At 39.0% G+C, this 21610-nt stretch overlaps 1 protein-coding gene across 3 annotated transcripts in view; it reads left to right on the forward strand.

Moving 5' to 3' along the window:
• SPATS2 (spermatogenesis associated serine rich 2) overlaps positions 1-21610 on the forward strand; it is a 75727-nt gene that overhangs the window by 49022 nt on the left and 5095 nt on the right. For all 3 annotated transcript variants that reach the window (XM_036456776.2, XM_036456772.2, XM_036456773.2), the window contains 2 exons: positions 11447-11505; positions 16302-16411. In XM_036456776.2, coding sequence (XP_036312669.1) covers positions 11447-11505; positions 16302-16411 — 169 coding nt within the window. The remainder of the gene's footprint in view (positions 1-11446; positions 11506-16301; positions 16412-21610) is intronic.

A 21610-nucleotide genomic window follows, 5' to 3' on the forward strand; every position in this document is an offset into this window, starting at 1 on the left:
ACTAAGTGCAGGGAGCACAGGATAAGATACTCATATCTAAAATCCTATCTAATAAAATAGTAATATGCAAATTGACCGTCACTCCAACACACAAGATGACTTCCCCCATGTGGCCACAAGATGGCTGCAGGGGAGGGCAGTTGGGAGAGACCAGAACTGCAGGGAGGGCAGTTGGGGGCAATCAAGACTGCAGGGAAGGCAGTTAGGGGTGACCAGGCTGGCAGAAGAGGAAGTTGGGGGTGACCAGGCCTGCAGGAAAGAACAATTGCAGGGACCCAGGCTTGCAGGAGAGGGCAGTTAGGGTCAATAAGGCTGGCAGGGGGGCAGTTAGGTATGAGGCTGGCAGGGGAGTGGTTAGGGGGTGAGCAGGCTGGCAGGCAGAAGTGATTAGGGGCAATTAGGACGGTAGGCAGGCAAGCAGTTGGGAGCCAGCAGTCCTGGATTGTGAGAAGGATGTCCGACTGTATGTTTAGGCCCAATCTCCCTTGAGGGGTCCCAGATTGGAGAGGGTGCAGGCTGGGCTGAGGGACACGAATTTCATGCACCAGGCCTTTAGAATATTATTATGTACTCTGTAGGGGAAATATAGTTTGGTAGTTAAATAAGTTTGAAAATACTTTTAACAAAAATTTTACTACTGCACTTCTAGTGCCTTTAAAATGTTAATGTGCATTGTGATCTTCAAGAGGGAGGTGTACTATGCTGTTCCTCACATGTATTTGATCATAGGATCTTTTTTGTCTGGGAGAGATATGTTCTAATGTTTTCTAGAATACTAACGCTGTTTTAATTATTTGGTATTTGTGTTTATTGATATTTAAACCATAACTCCTTTTTGGGAAGCATTTGCATTTTATAAGGGACGTTTTTGAAATTAGAAAGGACTTAAAGAACAGATTAAGTAAAATGATGGGAAGAAAGCACCTATTTAGACATTTTGAGATAGAGGACTGTTTGCTCTGCTTATTTGCAAAATTTGCTTGGATTTCTAAAAAATTAGAAGAAGTATTCATGAATAGAGAGAACCTATGCCATTCTTTCTCCCAGCCATCTGTTTTCTCGCCTGTCATGTTCCCTTGGTCATGTTCAGCTGTGTCTCTATTCATAAACGTGGTCTGGCTACGTTATGCCACAGCACCCAGAAATGGAGTGTGGGTAGCCGCAGTCCTCCTGTTCTCTGGATTGAAGAGGAGCGAATTAACAAAGATGTAGAATAAAACCTCCAAAAAGTTCCTGACCCCCGTGTTAACATCTGTAGATTTCAGAATGGTTCATTCAACCATTATAACCAAAAAGTACTTCTAGGATAGGTAATTCATTTACTTGTCTATCCATGCTTTGTTCTAAATCCCAAGTTTCCCCTTTCAGGCTGTATAGCGAGAAACTTAATGTCCTATCTTCTGCTTTTCTTACAAACATATTTGCTCCAGTCTGATTACCTATTGTCTCAAAAACTTAACATTCACACTTCTCCACTTCCCCAACCTAAGATGTAATATGCTCTTCTATATCTTTGTACTTAACTAAGTTCAACTAAGTATCCCAAACTCACCTTAAATTAAGTTCTAAATTCTAGAATTTTTCTAAGTAACTGATTTCTTCTCTTTCTGCACCTCTTCAAGGAAGCATTATGCCCTTTGCCCTGGATTATGATCATATCAGATATTGTTGGCTCATTTTGGAAAAGAAAGTGCTAAGAGTAGGTTATCACAACTTTGCCTTGATAAGCCTCTGGTCTCCATGATTGCTTAACTTATCGGTTACTTAGCCACAGGATCTGATTCTATTCAGAACTAGCCTGAAGCAGGAAACACAGGTCTGGGAGAGAGATTTGTGAGTTCCTGTTGACTTGGAACCCAGCCAAGGGGGAGCCTCCTTCGGTAAATGACAAATGAAATGGTTTCCTGCCTGGGAACTGTGTATTTAGGATTGATTAGCAGACATAGCAGCCAGGTCAATTTACCTTGAGGAAAGAGATTACCTGCCCTTTCCTGCTGATATAAAACCCTTCTCTCTGGCTGATTGCGTTTTTAAACTACCTTATTTCAGTGTCCCTTGTAGTTGTTACTTCAAGACATAATTGGCAGGTGAGCTAACTCCATTTGGCACTGAACCAGAGCTTGGAATTAATGTCACTTAGGAAGCAATTTTTTGTGTTGGTTAAATTGTGAAAGAAAAGCAAAGGATTCTAACAAATTTTCAACGGTACGATTACATTACCCTTGATGGGGCACTAGGGAAAATTATACAGAAAACTGCTTTCACTTTGAGGCCAAATGAAAGCTGAGACATACCTGTGGGAAGGTAAAATCAAAAGCTCTAGCATAACACTTAAAAATCTGGTTGTACTGTTGATTCAGTAATAAACATCTCTGGGCTTGTTTACTTTTCTTATTATTAATAAAATTTGTCTGACATTGTTGGAACTATTAGTTGACTTGAGTTTAAGGCTATTAAGGAGCAGGATATGGAGTGGAACATGAAGCTGGAATATACTAGAACCGTGGTTGGCAAACTGCAGCTCACAAGCCACATGCGGCTCTTTGGCCCCTTGATTTGGTTCTTCCACAAAATACCACGGCCTGGGTGAGTCTATTTTGAAGAAGTGGCGTTAGAAGAAGTTTAAGTTTAAAAAATTTGGCTCTCAAAAGAAATTTCAGTCGTCGTACTATTGATATTGGCTCTGTTGACTAATGAGTTTGCTGACCACTGTACTAGTATAAATTACTTTAGATGGTTGTCATATGTGTTGTTGAAAAATACAAACAGGATACAACACTCAGCTTCCTTTTAAATAAAAAATGCTATTTTATTGACATCAAAAGGTACTTACAAAAGGAGAAAACAGGTAAAAAAAAAAGACTGTCAAGAAGTTTGAGGTTATACATAAAGTCAATGTAAGTCTGTGCTTAAGATTGTGAAAATGTCCTAGCAGATTCCTCATTGACCTTAGAAAAGTTACTTTTATTTGAGCTTCTCCTTTCTTCTTATATTTATTTATTTGTGTGTGTGTGTGTGTGTGTGTATGTATGTGTGTGTGTGTGTGTGTGTGTGTGTGTGTGTGTGTGTATATATATATATATATATATATATATATATATATATATCAATGATCCTCTCTCATCATTGACATTTCTATCTCTCTCTCATTTGCCCTTCCTCTCCGAAATCAATGAAGGGCAAATGAGAGAAAGATACCCTGTTTCCCCGAAAATAAGACAGTGTCTTATATTAATTTTTGCTCCCAAAGATGCGCTAGGTCTTATTTTCAGGGGATGTCTTATTTTTCCATGAAGAAGAATACGGTACACATTTATTATTAAATGAAAATAAAGGAAATTTATTACCTGTATATGGTACGGTAGTATGGTAGTTGTCAACACAAATCAGACAAACTGAATCCTACAGTATCAAGAATTTACTCATTTATTTGATGACAATCATGTCATCATCTTCTGGAACATCATCATAACAATCCAATTCCTGAATTTCCTGGTGAATTTCTTGTGACTCCATTTCTTTCAGAATCAGTGGACGAAATCTCTCATGTTTAGCCTGGAGGGGGGGCTTATTTTCGGGGGGATGGCTTTTATTTCACTCAGAAGGAAACCTGTAAGTAGGTCTTATTTTCGGAGGATGTCTTATTTTCGGGAAACACGGTAGAAATATCAATGATGAGAGAGGATCATTGATATACAATTGATTGGTTGCCCCCTACTTGGGGATCGAGCCTGCAACCCGGACATGTGCTTTTGACCAGAATTGAACCCAGGACCCTTTGGTCCACAGGCCGACACTGTCCACTGAGCCAAACTGGCTAGGGCTCTTTTCTTATATTGAGCTACTAGGAGTATAACCAAAAGCTTTTAGATCCTTAAACTTACAGTTTAGGTGGAGATGCTGGAATCATTTTATGAACCAGATTACTTAAAAATGTCTCAGAAAGCATAGAAATAAAGGAATGGGCAAATGTGTTATTAAAAATGTACATATCATTATATTGTTCTATATTATTTCAGTTTTTGATGTTTAGCACATTGATACCTTATTTCTACTAATACTTAGCTCCATTAGTCTCTGTTCTTTTTTTTTTTTTTTTTTTTTACTTTTTTATATATTTTTATTGATTTCAGAGATGATGAAGGGAGAAGGAGAGAGAGATGGAAACATCAATGATGAGAGAGAATCATTGATCGGCTGCTTCTTGCATGCCCCCTACTGAGGATCTTGCCCACATCCTGGGCATATGCCCTTGACTGGAATTAAACCTGGGACCCTTCAGTCTGCAGGCTGATGTTCTATCCACTAAGTCAAACAAGCTAGGACTCAGTGTTCTTTGATTTGAAAATTTAACTCTTAAAAAAATAAAATAAAAATGTAACTCTAATCATTTCTGAAAATAACTAAAAACATGAAAAATACATTTCACCAAACATGTTTAATCATATTATCAGATATATCTATCCAGATTTTTGTCTTTAGGAAGTAGGAATTTTTTATTTTACTTTACTATTTTTAAGAAGAAATATTTTTTCCATTAACTTTTTAGAGAAAATGGAAGGGAGGGGAAGAGAGAGAGAAAGAGAAACAGGCCAACGCTCTACCCACTGGGCCAAACCAGCTAGGGCTCTACTTTACTATTAAAAGGGATTTGAATTTAAGGTGTTAATGTCAATCAATGCTTCTATCTCATCGTTGATGTTACTACTTCTCACTCTCTCTTCCTCTCTGAAAACAATAAAAATGTATATTTAAAAAATTGTTTTAAAATAAGAGAAGCTCAAATAAAAGTAACTGCTAAGGTCAATGAGGAATCAACTAGGACATTTTCACAATCTTAAACACAGACTCACATTGACTTTATGTATAACCTCAAATTCTTCACAGCTTGGGAAGAAGGCTGGAGATTGTTGTTGCAACAATATCACATATACAGAGAAATCCCATTGTAAGAGAATTTAGGGACTAAGGTATTTAGTCATTAGGGAACAGGGTAGAATGAGGAGGGCCAAGATTTTGTCTGACACTCTCTAAGAATCAATAAGAAAATATTCTTGGGTAAGGATTAACAATAAAAGAAAGAATATTCCATCCAAATATTTTGTATTTCAGAAGACCCTAAATTTCTTTTCTTAAGTCACAACTTGGAGTAAGATATCCTTTTCAGGTCTTAGTTGTGGAAAAGGTATGACAATAAGGGAAAGGTCACTATGGAATGGAGTCAATTAAAAAGGATTTTTTGGAGGAAATGGATCATTATGAAGCTTTGAAAGAAGCATGGAGTTTACATTTGCAGAAAGAATGGGGATAGAACACAGCATTTAAGAAATATGATATAAGCAAAGGGATAGAAGGAGCATGCAAGGACTTTACACAGTGTAGCTCAAGTTAAGGAACAATATCCATACTAGAAACTAGTGAGGGGTGAGAAGACAGAGACCAAGGTAGAATGAGAGCATTTGATGAAGTAATCTTCATTTTGTTTTTCCTTTTTGTAAAGATTTCATTATTTCCTTATTTTCACTATATTTTCCATAATTATAACAATAGTTTTTTAAAAATGGAAATGAAAGTCATGTAATTCCATAACACATAATTTTCTCGGTTGCTATGGGTTCCTTCTCTATCTGCATACATAATCTTAATAGTTGTAATCATAGTGAGACTATAATTTTATCATGCATTCTTTTCACTTAAAGTTACTTTAGATTTACCTCTGAGTCAATCAAGCAACAAAGTTCATTTATTTTTTTTAATTTTTATTTTTCTAAAAATATATTTTATTGATTCTTCACAGAGAGGAGGAGAGAGGGATAGAGAGCTAGAAATGTTGATGAGAGAGAAACATCAACCAGCTGCCTCCTGCACACCCCCTACCAGGGATGTGCCCGCAACCAATGCACATGCCCTTGACCGGAATCGAACCTGGGACCCCTCAGTCCGCAGACTGACGCTCTATCCACTGAACCAAACCGGTTTCAGCAACAAAGTTCATTTAAATGAATGCTTTTTCTCGGGGGGGAAGGGGAGAGTACCATCATAATGTACTAGCTCATAAGTGCCACAAAACAGTCTGATTGTGATAATATAGATTTTTTTTTTTGCTTGCTAAAAGCAAGGTCATGTGACAGTCTTCTTTTTGTTAAATATATTTTTATTTATATAGAACCCAGAATTGAACAGAGACTTTCTGATTCATAGGCTAATACTCAACCACTGAGCCACACCTGCTGGGCACAGTCTTCTTTTGTTTTTTTAAATCTTTATTGTTCAGATTATTACAGGTGTTCCTCTCCCCGCCTCCTTCTGCCCCCATTGCTCCCCTCCACCTGATTCCCACCCCACCCCACCCCATGCCCTTATCCCCCCGCCACTGTCTTCATCCATAGGTGTAAGACTTTTGTCCAATCTCTTCCCACACCCCTCAGACCGCCTTTCCTCTGAGAATTGTCAGTTCACTCCCTTTCTATGTCCCTGATTCCATTATATTCACCAGTCCATTTTATTCTTCAGACTTTATATTCACTTGATTTTTAGATTCACTTGTTGGTAGGTATGTATTTGATGTCTTTTTGTTGTTCATAACTTTTAAAATATATTTTATTGATTTTTTTACAGAGAGGGATAGAGAGTTAGAAACATCGATGAGAGAGAATCATTAATCAGCTGCCTCTTGCACACCCCTACTGGGGATATGCCTGAAACCAAGATACATGCCTTTGACTGGAATTGAACCTGGGACCCTTCAGTCCGCAGGCCAATGCTCTCTCCACTGAGCCAAACTGGTTTTGGCTGTCTTCATAATTTTTATCTTTTCCTTTTTCTTCTTCCACTTCTTAAAGAATACCCTTCAGCATTTTATGTAATCCTGGTTTGGTGGTGCTGAATGCCTTTAGCTTTATCTTATCTGTGAAGTTCTTTATCTCACCTTCAATTCTGAATGATAGCTTTGCTGGGTAGAGTAATCTTGGTTGTACGCTCTTGTTGTCACTTGAAATATTTCTTGCCACTCCCGTCTGGCCTGCATAGTTTCTGTTGAGAAATCAACTGACAGTTGTATAGGTACTCCCTTGTAGGTAACTAACTGTTTTTCTCTTGCTGCTTTTAATATTCTCTCTTTGTCTTTTGCCCTTGGCATTTTAATTATGATGTGTCTTGGTGTGGTCCTCTTTGGATTCCTCTTGTTTGGGGTTCTGTGCGCTCCCTGTAAGTTTTCTTTCACCAGGTGGGGAAAGTTTTCTGTCATTATTTATTCTAATAGCTTTTCAATATTTTGCTTTCTCTCCTCTTCTGGAACCCTTAAAATTCGAATGTTAGTATGCTTAAAGCCGTCTCAGAGGCCCTTACATTATCTTCATATTTTTGGATTCTTTTTTCTTTTTTTTCTGGTTGGGTGTTTTTTGTTTCTTCATATTTCAGATCTTTGGTTTGATTCTTGGGGTATGTTGATCTACAGTTGAGTTTCTGTATATTCTTTATTTCAGACAGTGTATGCCTAATTTCTGACTAGTCCTTTTCTTTCTTTCTTTTTTCTTTTTTCTTTTTTTTGGCATTCTCATTAAGGTCTTTGAAAGTCTCATCAGGTTTCTCAGCAGTTTTTAGAAGATTCTTGAGTAACCTTATAAACGTGATTTTGAACTCTGTGTTGTCCCATAGTTTGCTTTCCTTCATGACATGTTTCTATGTCTCCGCATTTTGGCTGCTTGCATGTGTTGATGGAGTGGCTTTGTGTGGTAGGTGACCTATAGGGGCCAGTAGCTCAGCTTCCCCAATCACCTGAGGTAGACGGTCTTGGTACACCCTTTTGTGGTCTCAGTGCAAAGTCTTGGGTGTATTTAAGCCTTGATTGCTGTTGGTACCCTGGGAGGAATTGTCCTTCAAGACAATTGGCTGTGGGGACCCGCTGTGTTTATAGTGGAAGAACTGCTATGCTAGAGACACACTTATAGTGTAGGCCTTGTTTCAGTGGGGCTTTGGTGCTCATTGAGTCTGCCTCCCGAATGTGTCACTTATGGATGTGAGGAGTTGAAATCTGTGTCTCACACTGACCACTGGGTACACTGGCTTCTTTATCTCCAATGGGGTGCAGGTCAGCTACTGTCTGAAATCACCCTGCAGGAGCTACAGCGAGAACTATATAGTTCTCTCCTCCCTGCTTGGGATTTGTAGATTATGGAGCTGTCTGAACCGGTTTGCAAATTTGCAAGGTTAAGCAGCGATAATGAAGACCATTCATATGCAAAAGCTGCTGCTTGGAGCTTGGGTGAGTTTGTAGGTTGTGCGGGGGCGGGGTCTCAGGGCGTCACTAGGCTAGGGCTTGACAAACAGCGATGGCTGGCAGCCCGCTGTCCTGTGCCTCCACATCTTATGTCCCAGCGCAGCAAACAATTATTCCTCCGCGCAACTCTGCAAGCAAGCCACCCTCACTTTCCAACCCGATGGCAGACAGTCCAGCTTCTCCCATAGGAGTTTGGTTCCCGCGCGTTTCCCCTCCGGGTTGAAGAAAGCAACACCCACCATCCGCCATCGCGAGCGTTTGTGCACTGAATGCTCTTTTCTCTTTCCATCTAGTTGTAGATCTTCCACTTAGCCAGCCCTCCCCTGGCCCTGGGTGATAGACATTTTGTCTTTTATTTGTAGTTTTTATATATATATATATATTTTATTGATTTTTTACAGAGAGGAAGAGAGAGGGATAGAGAGCTAGAAACGTCGATGAGAGAGAAACATCGACCAGCTGCCTCTTGCACACCCCCTACCGGGGATGTGCCCGCAACCAATGTACATGCCTTTGACCGGAATCGAACCCGGGACCTTTCAGTCCGCAGACCGACGCTCTACCACTGAGCCAAACCGGTTTCGGCTTATTTGTAGTTTTTAAATTGTTGTGCACGACCGCAGTTTAGATGTTTGCCGTCATCTTGGCTTCTCCCAGTCTACTTTTCTTTCTTTTTTATTTTTATTTTATTTTATTTTATTCTATTTATTTATTTATTTATTAAAAATATATTTTATTGATTTTTTACGGAGAGGAAAGGAAAGGAATAGATAGTTAGAAACATTGATGAGAGAGAATCATCAATCCGCTGTCTCTTGCATACCTCCTACTGGGAATGTGCCCGCAACCCAGGTACATGCCCTTGACCGGAATCGAACCTGGGACCTTTCAGTCCGCAGGCTGACGCTCTATTCATTGAGCCAAACCAGTTTTGGCTCTTTTTAAAAAAATATATTTTATTGATTATTTATTTATTTATTTTTACAGAGAGGAAGGGAGAAAGATAGAGAGTTAGAAACATAGATGAGTGGGAAACATCAATCAGCTGCCTCTTGCACATTCACTACTGGGGATGTGCCCACAACCAAGGTACATGCCCTTGACTGGAATCAAACCTTTCACTCAGAAGGCTGACGCTCTATCCACTGAGCCAAACAAGTTTCGGCTAGTCTACTTTTTTTAATCAAGATTATTATGAGCCCTAGCCAGTTTGGCTCTGATGATAGTGTTGGCCTGTGAACTGAAGGGTACCCGGTTCAATTCTTAGATTCCGGTCAAGGACACATACCCGGGTTGTGGGCTCAATACCCAGTAGGGGGAGTACAGGAGGCAGCCAATCAATGATTCTCTTTCATCATTGATGTTTCTCCTTCTCCCTCTCTGAAATAAACAAAATAGTGTATTTTTTAAAAAGATTATTATGAATATTATTAACATAACTACATAAACCACAAAAAGCTAACTTGTTTTCTGAAGTCTCTTTTTCCCCCCAATATATTTTTATTGGTTTCAGAGAAAAAGGGAGTGGGAAAGAGAGATAGAAACATTGATGTAAGAGAATCACGGACTGGCTGCCTCCTGCACACCCCCAAATGGAAATCGAGCCTGCAGCTTGGGCATGTGCCCTTGCCTGGAATTGAACCAAGGACCCTTCCGTCCCAGGTTCACACTCTGTCTTCTGAGCCCAACTGGCTAGGGCTGCTTGAAGTCTTTTAATAAATAGTTTACAAGCTTTGTCAGAGATAAATTTGTCATTTGGTGGACATGGTGTCTACATCTTATGGTGATTTAGTGACAGAAGAGAAGTAATGTCACTCTCCAGGCCCAGCAGCTTCTGTATCAGTTGTGCTTTTGTTTTGCTTTTTAGGTATTCCAAATGCTGCTAGAGTTCTTGAAGCAAAATATTACCAAGGTTTGGGAAATGCTTTCTTAACAAAATATTGCTACCGCACAATAGTTATATCTCTTCTCCAGTCTGGTGCTTTTGAATTAATATGCCAACCACATTTGTTCCTTTACAAGTCTATTTATTAACATCATGCATATAATTATCAAACCTGTGTTCTCTGGCACGTCACTATAAAGAATTTTGCTCCTTGAGGAAAAGTCCCTGCCTTACACTTTTTTGTATATTTTATACTGTGGTCTCCTTATTAACTACTTTGTGCTAACATAACTACATGCTGAGCTGTGTGTGTGTGTGTGTGTGTGTGTGTGTGTGAGAGAGAGAGAGAGAGAGAGAGAGAGAGAGAGAGAGAGAGAGAGAGAGAATTGGTTTTACAAGAAACAAGAGTAGAAATTTTGATCCTTTAGTTCCCATTCATAAAGAGAAATCAGAATGATTTCCAAATTTGAATAAAGTTGGAACATTTCATGGTTGTGTAGATATTAAAATTTTTAGTATATTTTCCCACCACTAAGCAAAATGGATATGGTAAATTTTTTGCATCCAGAGGTTGAATACTAGGACAGCCTACTTACTATCTGAACTCTTCTATAAGGACATAGAAAAGCTATACATGCCATTTACATTTGTAATGGAGAAAGTGCTAATTGTCCACTTAATGATCTTTTTCTGTAAAAAGACTACCAAAAAACTTTGATTCCATATTTCCTGGATTACTAGTAAATGTTTACCAAAAATCTGCACCGTGTGACTACATTTCATTCTAAAGTTTAAAGTGCCAGTAGAGACTAGTGCAACTAGTGGCAAAAATGTTGAAGGTACACAAATCCTAATCATGGATAAGTTTACCATGCCTAAGCAGAGATACTGCCTGGTAAATGCATTAGAATCAAAGCTGTTCAACTTCATGGACCAAAATATACAATTAAAATATGTGAGCACATATATGGAAATATGTAATTTCCATAAGGACATTTTGCTTTTAGCACAATTTACCAAGCAATGTTTGATAGCTTTCTACTGCCATCTACTGGTGTGAGGTAATATATAGAAATAAAAGGGAATTATTATAGTTCTGTTGAATACTTAAAATATTCTTTTCTGAGGATAATACAATTTCCTTATAGTTCATACAGTATTTACTTTGTAGTATGCTTTTAGTGAACAGACTCTGTAAATCTTTCTCCACTATTACAATGTGCAATTTTTCTATTTTAAATTTCTGATCAAACCTTTTTTCCCCCTTTGTCATCCCTTCTTAGTTTAATGGATCGAGAAGTGGCTTTACTGGCTGAAATGGACAAAGTGAAAGCTGAAGCAAGTAAGACTGATCTTTAATTAAAGCCTTTACAAGTCCTTCTCAACTCCTATAGCTAAAGCTCAATAAATGTCCAAAAAAAAAGTTTATATATTTAATTAAAAAATCTTGAGCAATTGTATTGCACTAGTGTATGAATTTTTTTCAGGCAAAACAACTTTACAAGAGCCTGTTTTTAAAGTATTTCCAATGTTAATATTTTAGAGTTCAGTGTATAAGAAACTGCATCATGGTGTCTTCCACCACAACATCTATTTAGGAAAATAAAGTCTCCTGCAGGTGCTTGGAGTTTTATTTTATTTTTCTCCTGTGATTTAAGATTTCCTTCGGCACAATCAGAGGGGATGTTCACGTTGCCTACAATTTAGCGTATACATTCATGTCATTAGCTATCTCAGAACTTTTTTTTGTTGTTAAATATATTTATTGATTTTTTGCAGAGAGGAAGGGAGAGAGATAGAGAGCTAGAAACGTCGATGAGAGAGAAACATCAACCAGCTGCCTCTTGCACACCCCCTACTGGGGATGTGCCCGCAGCCAAGGTACATGCCCTTGACCGGAATCGAACCTGGGACCTTTCAGTCCGCAGACCGACGCTCTACCGCTGAGCCAAACCGGTTTTGGCCTCAGAACTTTTTTTTCTCAGTTTATACAATAGTATTTACTCAGTGTCTAATCATTTGGGTAGAGGAAAATCGATGGATTGAGGGTTCAAGATATTTTGACTAGGATTCCTTGAAAGCTTACAAAATAGATTCTGGAGGAATAGAGTCTGACTTGGGTAATTTGTGGGTAATTAATAAAATACCTGTGTTTGGTAATTTCTATAAGCATCAGTTAAAAATAATACAGCTGTATGAAAGTTAACTGCAGCTTATACAGTGGCATTACTTTGGGGCTTTTCAGCAGCAGGTTTTACTTTCATGCATCAAATGCCAAATTTATAATTAAGAAGGTGTTTTCTTGCCCTGGCCAGTTCGCTCAACTCTTAGAGTTTGGCCCACGGACCAAAGGGTTATGAGTTCCATTCCTGGTCAAGGGCATGTATGTACTTCGGTTACAGGCTCCCTAACCCCGGGAGGGGCACATGCAGGAAGCACCAGTCAGTGTGTCTCTCACATTGCCGTTTCTCTCTTTCTGTCTCTCTCCTCCCTTCCTACCACTCTCTCTAGAAAACAATGGAAAAATATCCTCTGGTGAGAATAAAAAGTAAATAAAAGTAATGTTTTTGATGTTTGTTTTTTTCAATATATTTTTATTGATTTCGGAGAGGCTGGGAGAGGGTGTGAGTGTTAGAAACTATCAATAATGAGAGAGAATCATTGATCAGCTGGGGATTGAGCCCAAAACCCAGGCATGTGTCCTGACCAGGAATCAGATGGTGACCTACCTCCTGGTTCATAGGTCGATGCTCAACCACTGAGCCACGCCTGTTGGGCAAAGGATGTTTCTTTTAACCTGCTTTTAAACTGGTAAGAATGGAAATAGTTAAGATAATGACTCACAATTAAATAATTTGTGTCAATGGTCATGGCAGGAGGAGGCAACTTTGAAGCACTGAGCTGAATTTAATTTTTATCCATTTTAACCTGAAAAGTTCAAATATAGCAGAGATGTTACCCACTATTTTTCAGAGGTAAGATTTCATTTAAATTGAGTGATATATCCTGAAATTTCTAAATGTGCCAATTTTAGTCCATTCATAAACCTATGTTCTTTTTTAAGATGACAGTTCAGATAACAAATCTAGTAAGAACACATAGTCCTTAATATTTAAAATAGAGAGGCTGATACAATTAATCCCCACCACCCAGCTTCAACCAGTTATCAATTCATGGCCAATCTTGTTTTATCAAATTCAGAACTATAGTTTTACTGAACTTGATCAATTTTATATCTTTCTCCCTTGCTAAAAATCCTGGTTCTCAGTGACACTAATGTAATTACTCATTTACCAAAACTATCAATAAGGGGCTGCTTTTTTAAAATACACTATATAGTTTTATTAATTTATATGTTCATAGTACTTTACAATTCAGAGGTTTTTTTTACTGATATGCCATCTTCATGTCAACTTTATGAGATAGGGTTTCCTTTTCTTTTTTCCATTTCATAAATGAAAAAAACTAATTATTTGGAAAAAATGTGACTTGTTCAGAGTCATATAATTAGGTTCTCTAAGTTAATCTGATATTTGTAGAAATCTTGACCCAACATGCTTTCTCCATTTTAGAATCCTAGAATGCTGGAGCAAAGCTGCGTTGGTGGTATGGTGGTGAGCATAGCTGCCTTCCAGAATGCTGGAGCTGAGAGAAAGTGAATTTGATACAAATAGCAAGTAGGTTTTATCTTGGGAGCCAGACCAATAGATCATTTGTAGCTCTTCGTCCTTGGTGTTTGTAGGCATGTTTCTCCTTTATGGGGAAAGTATGCCCTTACACATTAACCTGACATGGGTATGGGCAATCTATGGGTGGCAAATATGTGGCAAGCAGGTTAAGAAAACTTGCTAAAGAGGCTCTGCTGGATTGGCTCAGTGGATGGAGCATCGGCCTGCGGACTGAAGGGTCCCAGATTCAATTCTGGTCGGGGGCATGTGCTTTGGTTGCCGGCACATCCCCAGTAGGGAATGTGCAGGAGGTAGCTGATTGATGTTTCTCTCTCATTGATGTTTCTAACTCTATCCTTCTCCCTCCCTGTCTGTAAAATAAATCAATAAAATATATTTTTTTAAAATAAAGTGGTTCAACTTGATGTAATACCTGATGTACCTCTTTGAAAAGTTTATTTCTTCTAAAATAAATTTGGTTAATTATCAATAGATTACAGGATTATGTGTATATCAGTTGGTAATTGAGTTTGATTACATGTTAACAGAGTAGCCTAAATAAATGTGAGTTTATTTTTTTCTTGTGAAATGAAAGGTGATCCAATGCTGAAGGGAATCTCCAAAATGACATGGGAGACCCAGCCTTCTCTATTCTTCTACCCAGACAGCCTTAGAGTGTTTATGGTCAAAGAGGCTCCAGTCAAGAAAGAGCAAAATGTTACATGCTGCCCAAGACTCCTTTAAAGAGCTTTCCTGTGAATCTCGCCCTGTGAGTTCTGCTTAGATCTCAGTGGCCAGACTGTATCATATGACTGTCTTATCTGTAGCAGAGTCAGGAAATACAGAATTTTGCCTAAATAGTTTCATACCCAACAATATTGGACTTCTGGCAGGAAGAACAGGTGAATGAATATGCAGTCATTAACAGTCTTTGCTATCTCTGTTTTTCGCCAAATGAGAATACACTCACCTTGTCAATGGCATCACCTCCAAAGTGTCATCTAGTTAGTATACTCAGCTGAAAGTTAGGACTTCTGGGGAATTTCAGATCTTTTAACAGGTCTGGATATGGCACACTGCTCTGTGGAGCCCCATAAAGTAAAACAAAAATTAAATGCCTCCTCCTCGAATATTATTCTGATAGAGGAATAATTATAGCAAGAATTATAGTAAAAGTTCCCATCTGGAAAAGCAGTCATCAGATCTTACTGGACAGGAATAGCAGTCCCTGGCCTGTTGGAAGAGAAATTTCCTTGGTTTATCCAGCAGCCCTGGTTCTGATTTCTAGGAGGACTTTTTTTGCCCATGCCCTCTATAGTCTCTATTCTCTACTCCGAGAGGTTTTTAGTTTGTTTGTTGTCCTTCTCAGTCATATCTGAGTTACACATCTGGGAGCATGCTAAAGATGTTTCTTAACAGGCTGTAAACAACCTAAATATCCATCATTAGAAAAACTTGATAAATTATTATGGTATATCCATATATTAGACTACTAAGTGGCTATTCAACAGCAAGGGAGAACCAATGTATTAATGGGAATTGAACCTCATGATATGTTAAGTAAAAATAGCTAAGGTAGCCATAGCCGGTTTGGCTCAGTGGATAGAACTGAAGAGTCCCTGATTCAGTTCTAATCAAGGACACATGCCTGGGTTGTGAGCTTGATCCCCCATAGGGGACATGCAGGAGGCAGCCGATCAATTATTCTCTCTTTTCATTGATGTTTTTATCTCTCTCTCCCTCTCCCTTACTTTCTAAAATCAATTTTTTAAAAATATTTTTACAAAGTAGTTTTCCATGAACTATTAAAAAAAAAAAAGTTAAGTTAATGGGAGGACCACATATATGATACACTTGCATCAGTGAGGAGAAGCTAAAAGGGAGAGAGATAAATGTTATATGCATAGACTATATTTGGAAGTATACGTAAGAAATTAACTGGTTTCCTCTGGGTGGGGGGACCACAAAGTCAGAAGTAGGAGAGACACTTTAACTTTTCATTTAATGCTCTTTATTTTAGGTAAGTCTTTTTTACCATGTGTGTATATTCTGTTTTAACTTATATGATTCTTTAAAAAGTTTTTAAAATTGATTTTAGAGAAGAAGGGAGAGGAAGAGAAACGTCAGTGTGAGAACAAAACATCGAAAGGCTGCCTCCTGTTCGACCCCCACTGGGGAGTGAGCCCACAGTCTGGGCATGCTGAGCTATACCAGCCAGGGCGTTAATTTATGTTTCTTGATAAAATTTTAAAAAAATGTATTTTCATGGGAAGAGGAAAAAGAGAAATGACAAATGATTTATGTGTCTTTTTTATTTAATGGAGTCTTTACCTTTTAACGGCCTTTAGAGTCATTCAAGAAGGTGGAAACTGGACCTTTGGCTCTCCAAATACATTCAGCAAGGCCTGTATTTCCAATTCTTTATCCTATTGAGCCAGAACATAAAGTTATACTCCTTTTTCCTCTACAGTGGAAATTTTGCTTAGCCGACAAAAGAAAGCTGAACTTCTAAAGAAGATGACTGATGTGGCTGTTCGAATGTCAGAAGAGCAGTTGGTTGAGCTCAGAGCTGATATCAAGGTAAAACTTCCTTCTCCTTTTTGCCTTTCTTCTTGCCCTCCAGGACTAAAGTAGCAAATCTCCATAATTCATGGCCATATCTAATATAATGAATTCATGATCTTTCCTTTCAAAACTTGGCCCTCATTCAGGTTCCTTTTCTCTGTAAGTGGTACTGTCATCTATCCACTTTTCCAAGCTGGAAACTTTGGGAAATTTCTTCTTTCCAGCATGAAGTCCATCAGCAGACCCTGTCCATTTGAATTCCTACTGAATCTCAGATCTGACCTTTTCTCTTCATCTCCACCACCACTGTCATGAGCAAGTAGCTACTGTAATAGCCTCATAACTGATTCTGTTCACACTCTCCATCCCTCCAAATCTGTTCCTCACACTGCAGTAACCTACTTCAAATTTTCCATTTCTTTTATTATTTGTTTTGAAACATTGATATGAGAGAAACATATCAATTGGTTGCCTCCTATACATGCTCCAACTGGGGCCTAGGATCAAACCTGTAACCCAAATACATGCCCGTGACCAGGAATTGAACCCTGTGACTCTTTAGTGCAAGGGGCAAAGCTCTAACCACTGAACACATGGACCAGGGCTCCATTGCTTTAGGATAAAGACTGTAATCCTTAGCAAAGCCTGTAGGGCTCTGTGGAGTTGGCCCTGCCAGCATCATTCTTTCACACCATGCCCCCTTGTTCTCAGTTCCAGCCATATTAACTTTTCCTTTCTGCAGACACATCCTGCTCCCTCCTGCTGGAGGACTACTACACATGCTATTCATCTGTCCAAAATACTCTTCCCTCCCTGCCACTCCCAGCACACAGTTACTCACAATCTACTCATCCTTCCTGGTTTTCTTCCTATTTTGTGCCTTCATAGCAGTTATATTCCATGTACATTTGATTAATCTGTTATTCTCACTAGCTGGTGAACTTTACAATGGCAAAACTGATGTCTCTTCAGTGCCTAGCATAGTATCTTGGCATATAACAGGTATTCAGTAAATAAGTAAATATTTATTTATGTACTAGTACAGTGGTCGGCAAACTGCAGCTCGCGAGCACATTCGGCTCTTTGATCCCTTGAGTGTGGCTCTTCCAAAATATCTGTGCCATTGAAACGTACAGTGCAATAGAAACTTCATGGCCCATGCGCAGAAGTTGGTTTTTGGCTCTCAAAATAAATTTTAATTGTTGTATTATTGATATTTGGCTCTGTTGACTAGTAATGAGTTTGCCGACCACTATATTAGTATGTGTATATGTATGTATGTTTGTATTTTGTTCATCCTCACCTGAGGATATTTTTCTCATTGCTTTCTCAGAGAGTGTGCAAGAGAGGGAGGCACGGAGGGAGGAAGAGAAGGGGTAAGAGAGAGAAAGAAACATCGATGTGAGAGACTTCTATCAGTTGCCTCCTGCATGCATCCCAACAGGGGGAGGGGTAGGGAGTGAACCTGAGACCCAGGATGTGTCCTTGACTGGAAATCAAACCTGCAACCCTTTGGTGCACAGGCTGATGCTGTAATCACTGAGTACACTGACCAGGGCTATCCTATATAATAAAAATATAATATGCAAATTGACTATTACTCCAACACACAAGATGGTTGCCCTCATGTGGACACAAGATGGCCAGCAGGGGAGGGCAGTTGTGGGTGATCAGGCTAGCAGTGGAGGGCAGTTAGGGGCAATCAGGCCTGCAGGGGAGAGGTTAGGGGTTGATCAGGTTGGCAAGCAGAAGCAGTTAGGGGCAATCAGGCAGGCAGGCAGGCAGGCGAGCATTTGGAAGCCAGCAGTCCTGGATTATGAGAGAGATGTCTGACTGCCCTAGAGGGGTCCCAGATTGGAGAGGATGCAGGCTGGGCTGAGGGACACACACACAACACACACACACACACACACACACACACACACACCCTATGCACAAATTTCGTGCACCAGTCCTCTAGTTTTTAAATATGTTTTATTGATTTTAGAGAGAAAGGAAGGGAGAGGGGGAGAGAGAGAGATAGAAACATTGATGAGAGAGAAACATTAATCAGCTGCCTCCTGCATGGCCCCCACCGAGATCAAGCCCACAATATGTGCAGGTGTCCTGACTGGGACATGAACCTGTGACTTCTTGGTGCATGGATTGATGCTCAACCACTGAGTCACACCATTTGGACAGTGTTTAGTAAATATTTAAATGGTTGGTCCAGCCCTGGCCAGTTTGGCTCAGTGGATAGAGTGTTGGCCTGTGGACTCAAGGATCCCAGATTAGATTCTGATCAAGAACATGTACCTTGGTTACAGATACATCCCCAGTGAGGGGTGTGCAGGAAACAGCTGTTTGATGTTTCTCTCTCATCAATGTTTCTGACTCTCTCTCCCTCTCCCTTCCTCTCTGTAAAAAATAAATAAAATATACTTTTTGGAAATAGTCGATTCTGATTTTATAGAGAAAAATGAGCAATTTGAGATGTTAATTATAATTTGTAAAGATTACTTGTGTTTAACACTCATACTTTTTTTAAAACTTTTAAATTTTATTTTTCAATTACAGTTGACATGCAATATTATTTTATATTAGTTTTAGGTGTATAGCATTGTGGCTGACAATCATATAATTTACAAGATGATTCCCTCCCATTTCAACTACCCACCTGGCATACATAGTTATGACAATATTATTGACTATATTTTCTATGCTGTACTTTACATCACCATGGCTATTTAGTGACTACCAATATGTACTCCTTAATCCCTTCACCTTTTTCATCCATAACCCCAACCCCTCTCTGTCTCTCCCCTCTGTCAACCATCAGCTTGTTCTCTGTATCTATTAGTCTGTTTCTATTTTATTGGTTTATTTTGTTGTTTAGATTCTACATGAAAGTGAAATCAGATGATACTTGTCTTTCTCTGTCTGACTTTTTTCACTTAGCATAAAACCCTCTAGATCCATCCATTTTGTTGCAAATGGCAAGATTTCCTTCTTTTTTATGGTTGAGTAAATTCCATATATGTATATATCAAACTTTTTTTTTTTTTAACACTTATTGGAGGATATTTTTTTCCATTGATTTTTAGAGAAAGTCAAAGTCGGGAAGCAGGGAAAAAAGAGAGAAACATTGACACGTGAGAGGCACATCAATTGGTTGGCTCCCACATGAGTCCAGACGGGGTTTGGGAATCAAACCTGCAACCCTTTGATCTGAGGGCCAATGTCAGGGGTACCACAACTTTTTTTTTTTTTAAATATATTTTATTGATATTTTACAGAGAGGAAAGGAGAGAGATAGAGAGTTAGAAACATTGATGAGAGAGAATCATCGATCAGCTGCCTCTTGCACACCCCCTACTGGGGATGTGCCCACAACCAAGGTACATGCCCTTGACCAGAATCGAACCCGGGACCTTTCAGTCCGCAGGCCAACGCTCTATCCACTGAGCCAAACTGGTTTCGGCTTCTACAACTTTCTTATCCACTCATCTTTTGCAAGGCATTTAGGTTGCTTCCATGTCTTAGCTATTGTAAATAACACTGCAGTGAACATGGGATTGCATAAATCTTTTTGCATTCCTATTTTGGGTTTCTTTGGGTATATACCCAGAAGTGAAACCACTAGGTCATAAGGCAAGTCCATTTTAATTTTTTGAGGAACTTTTACTGTTTTGGTTTTTTTTAATCCTCACTTGAGGATATTTTTCCATTGATTTTTAGAGAGAGTGGAAGGAAGGGAGGAGGAGTGGGGAGAGAGAAAGAAGCATCGATGTGAGAGACATGTCAATTGGTTGCCTCTTGCACGCACCAATGGGGTCCAGGGATTGAGCCTGCAACCAAGGTACATGCCATGCCCTCGATGGGAGTCAAACCTGCGACCCTTTAGCCCAAGGGTTGACACTAACCACTGAGACAAACTGGCTACAGCAGTATGGACATTTTAACGATGTTAATTCTTCCTATTCATAAACACAGTATATGCTTCCATTTTTAAGGGAGCGCAAAAGTAGATTTACAGTTGTGTGTAGGCGAAACAGGATTTATTCTTGTATTATTATTTATTAGTTATTGTGTTTTCCATATTAACAATTATAAACCTACTTTTGCCCCATCCTATATTTGTATCTTTTTCAATTTCTTTCTTTTTGTCTTACAATTTTTCCAAGTATAAGTCTTTTATCTCCTTGGTTAAATTTATTCCTAGGTATTTTAGTTTCCCTTTTTATTAGTTCATTACTGGTGTATTAAAATGCAACTGATTTCTGAAAAATTTTATTTCCTACTACTAGACTGATTTACCAGTTCTAGTAGTTTTTTTGGTGCAATATTCAGAGTTCTTAACACATAAACATTTTAAATTCATAGCTAAAGAACAGTGTTTCTGCCCTAGCCAGTGTTGCTAAGTGGTTAGAGCATCAGCCCACGAATTGAAGAGTCATGGGTTTGATTCCAGTCAAGAGCACATACCTGGATTGCAGGTTGGATCCCCAGCCCGTGTTTTACACAAACCCTAGGTTATGTTATTACTTCCACTTCTTCCCCTTAGACTCTATTGGGGTGAAAGAGCAAAACAATGCAGATTTTTAATTACAATTTTCTGATTAAAACCATATTACTAAATTTTATAGCAAATCGTCTTCATATTGATGCGAGCCAGTCTCATTCAACTATCTGGGAGAAGCCGGAAACCCCTTTGGAATTAAGATGAGAATTCTGGCTCTCACAGGCTTCATCTGTTTTCCTTCCCACGTGGTTGAAAAGCTGCTAGAAATATTTCTGCAGGCTGACTAAGGATCTGTTTCTCTCCACATTTTCAATGTACCGAAGTGGGTGCTATGCAATTTAAATGTCTTATTTCCAGATCATTTTATTTCCGTCATTCGTTATGTCTTTGGCTCAACACACTCTAGAATTTGTTTCAGACTTAATCTCAGACTGATACCACATGTCGAAGGCTTTGTCACAGAACTTTGTGTCCTTTCCTGAGCCACAATATTCTCTGAAGCGTTAGGGCTTCAAAGGCCAGAAGTAAATTTTTTTTTTTAATATATATTTATTTTTTACAGAGAGGAAGAGAGAGGGATAGACAGAAACATTGATGAGAGAGAAACATCGATCAGCTGCCTCCTGCACACCTCCTACTAGGGATGTGCCCAAAACCAAGGTACATGCCCTTGACCAGAATCGAACCTGGGACCGCTCAGTCTGCAGGCTGAC

This window comes from Pipistrellus kuhlii, unplaced genomic scaffold (genome assembly GCF_014108245.1).
Source record: "Pipistrellus kuhlii isolate mPipKuh1 unplaced genomic scaffold, mPipKuh1.p scaffold_m20_p_3, whole genome shotgun sequence".
NCBI lineage: Eukaryota > Metazoa > Chordata > Mammalia > Chiroptera > Vespertilionidae > Pipistrellus > Pipistrellus kuhlii.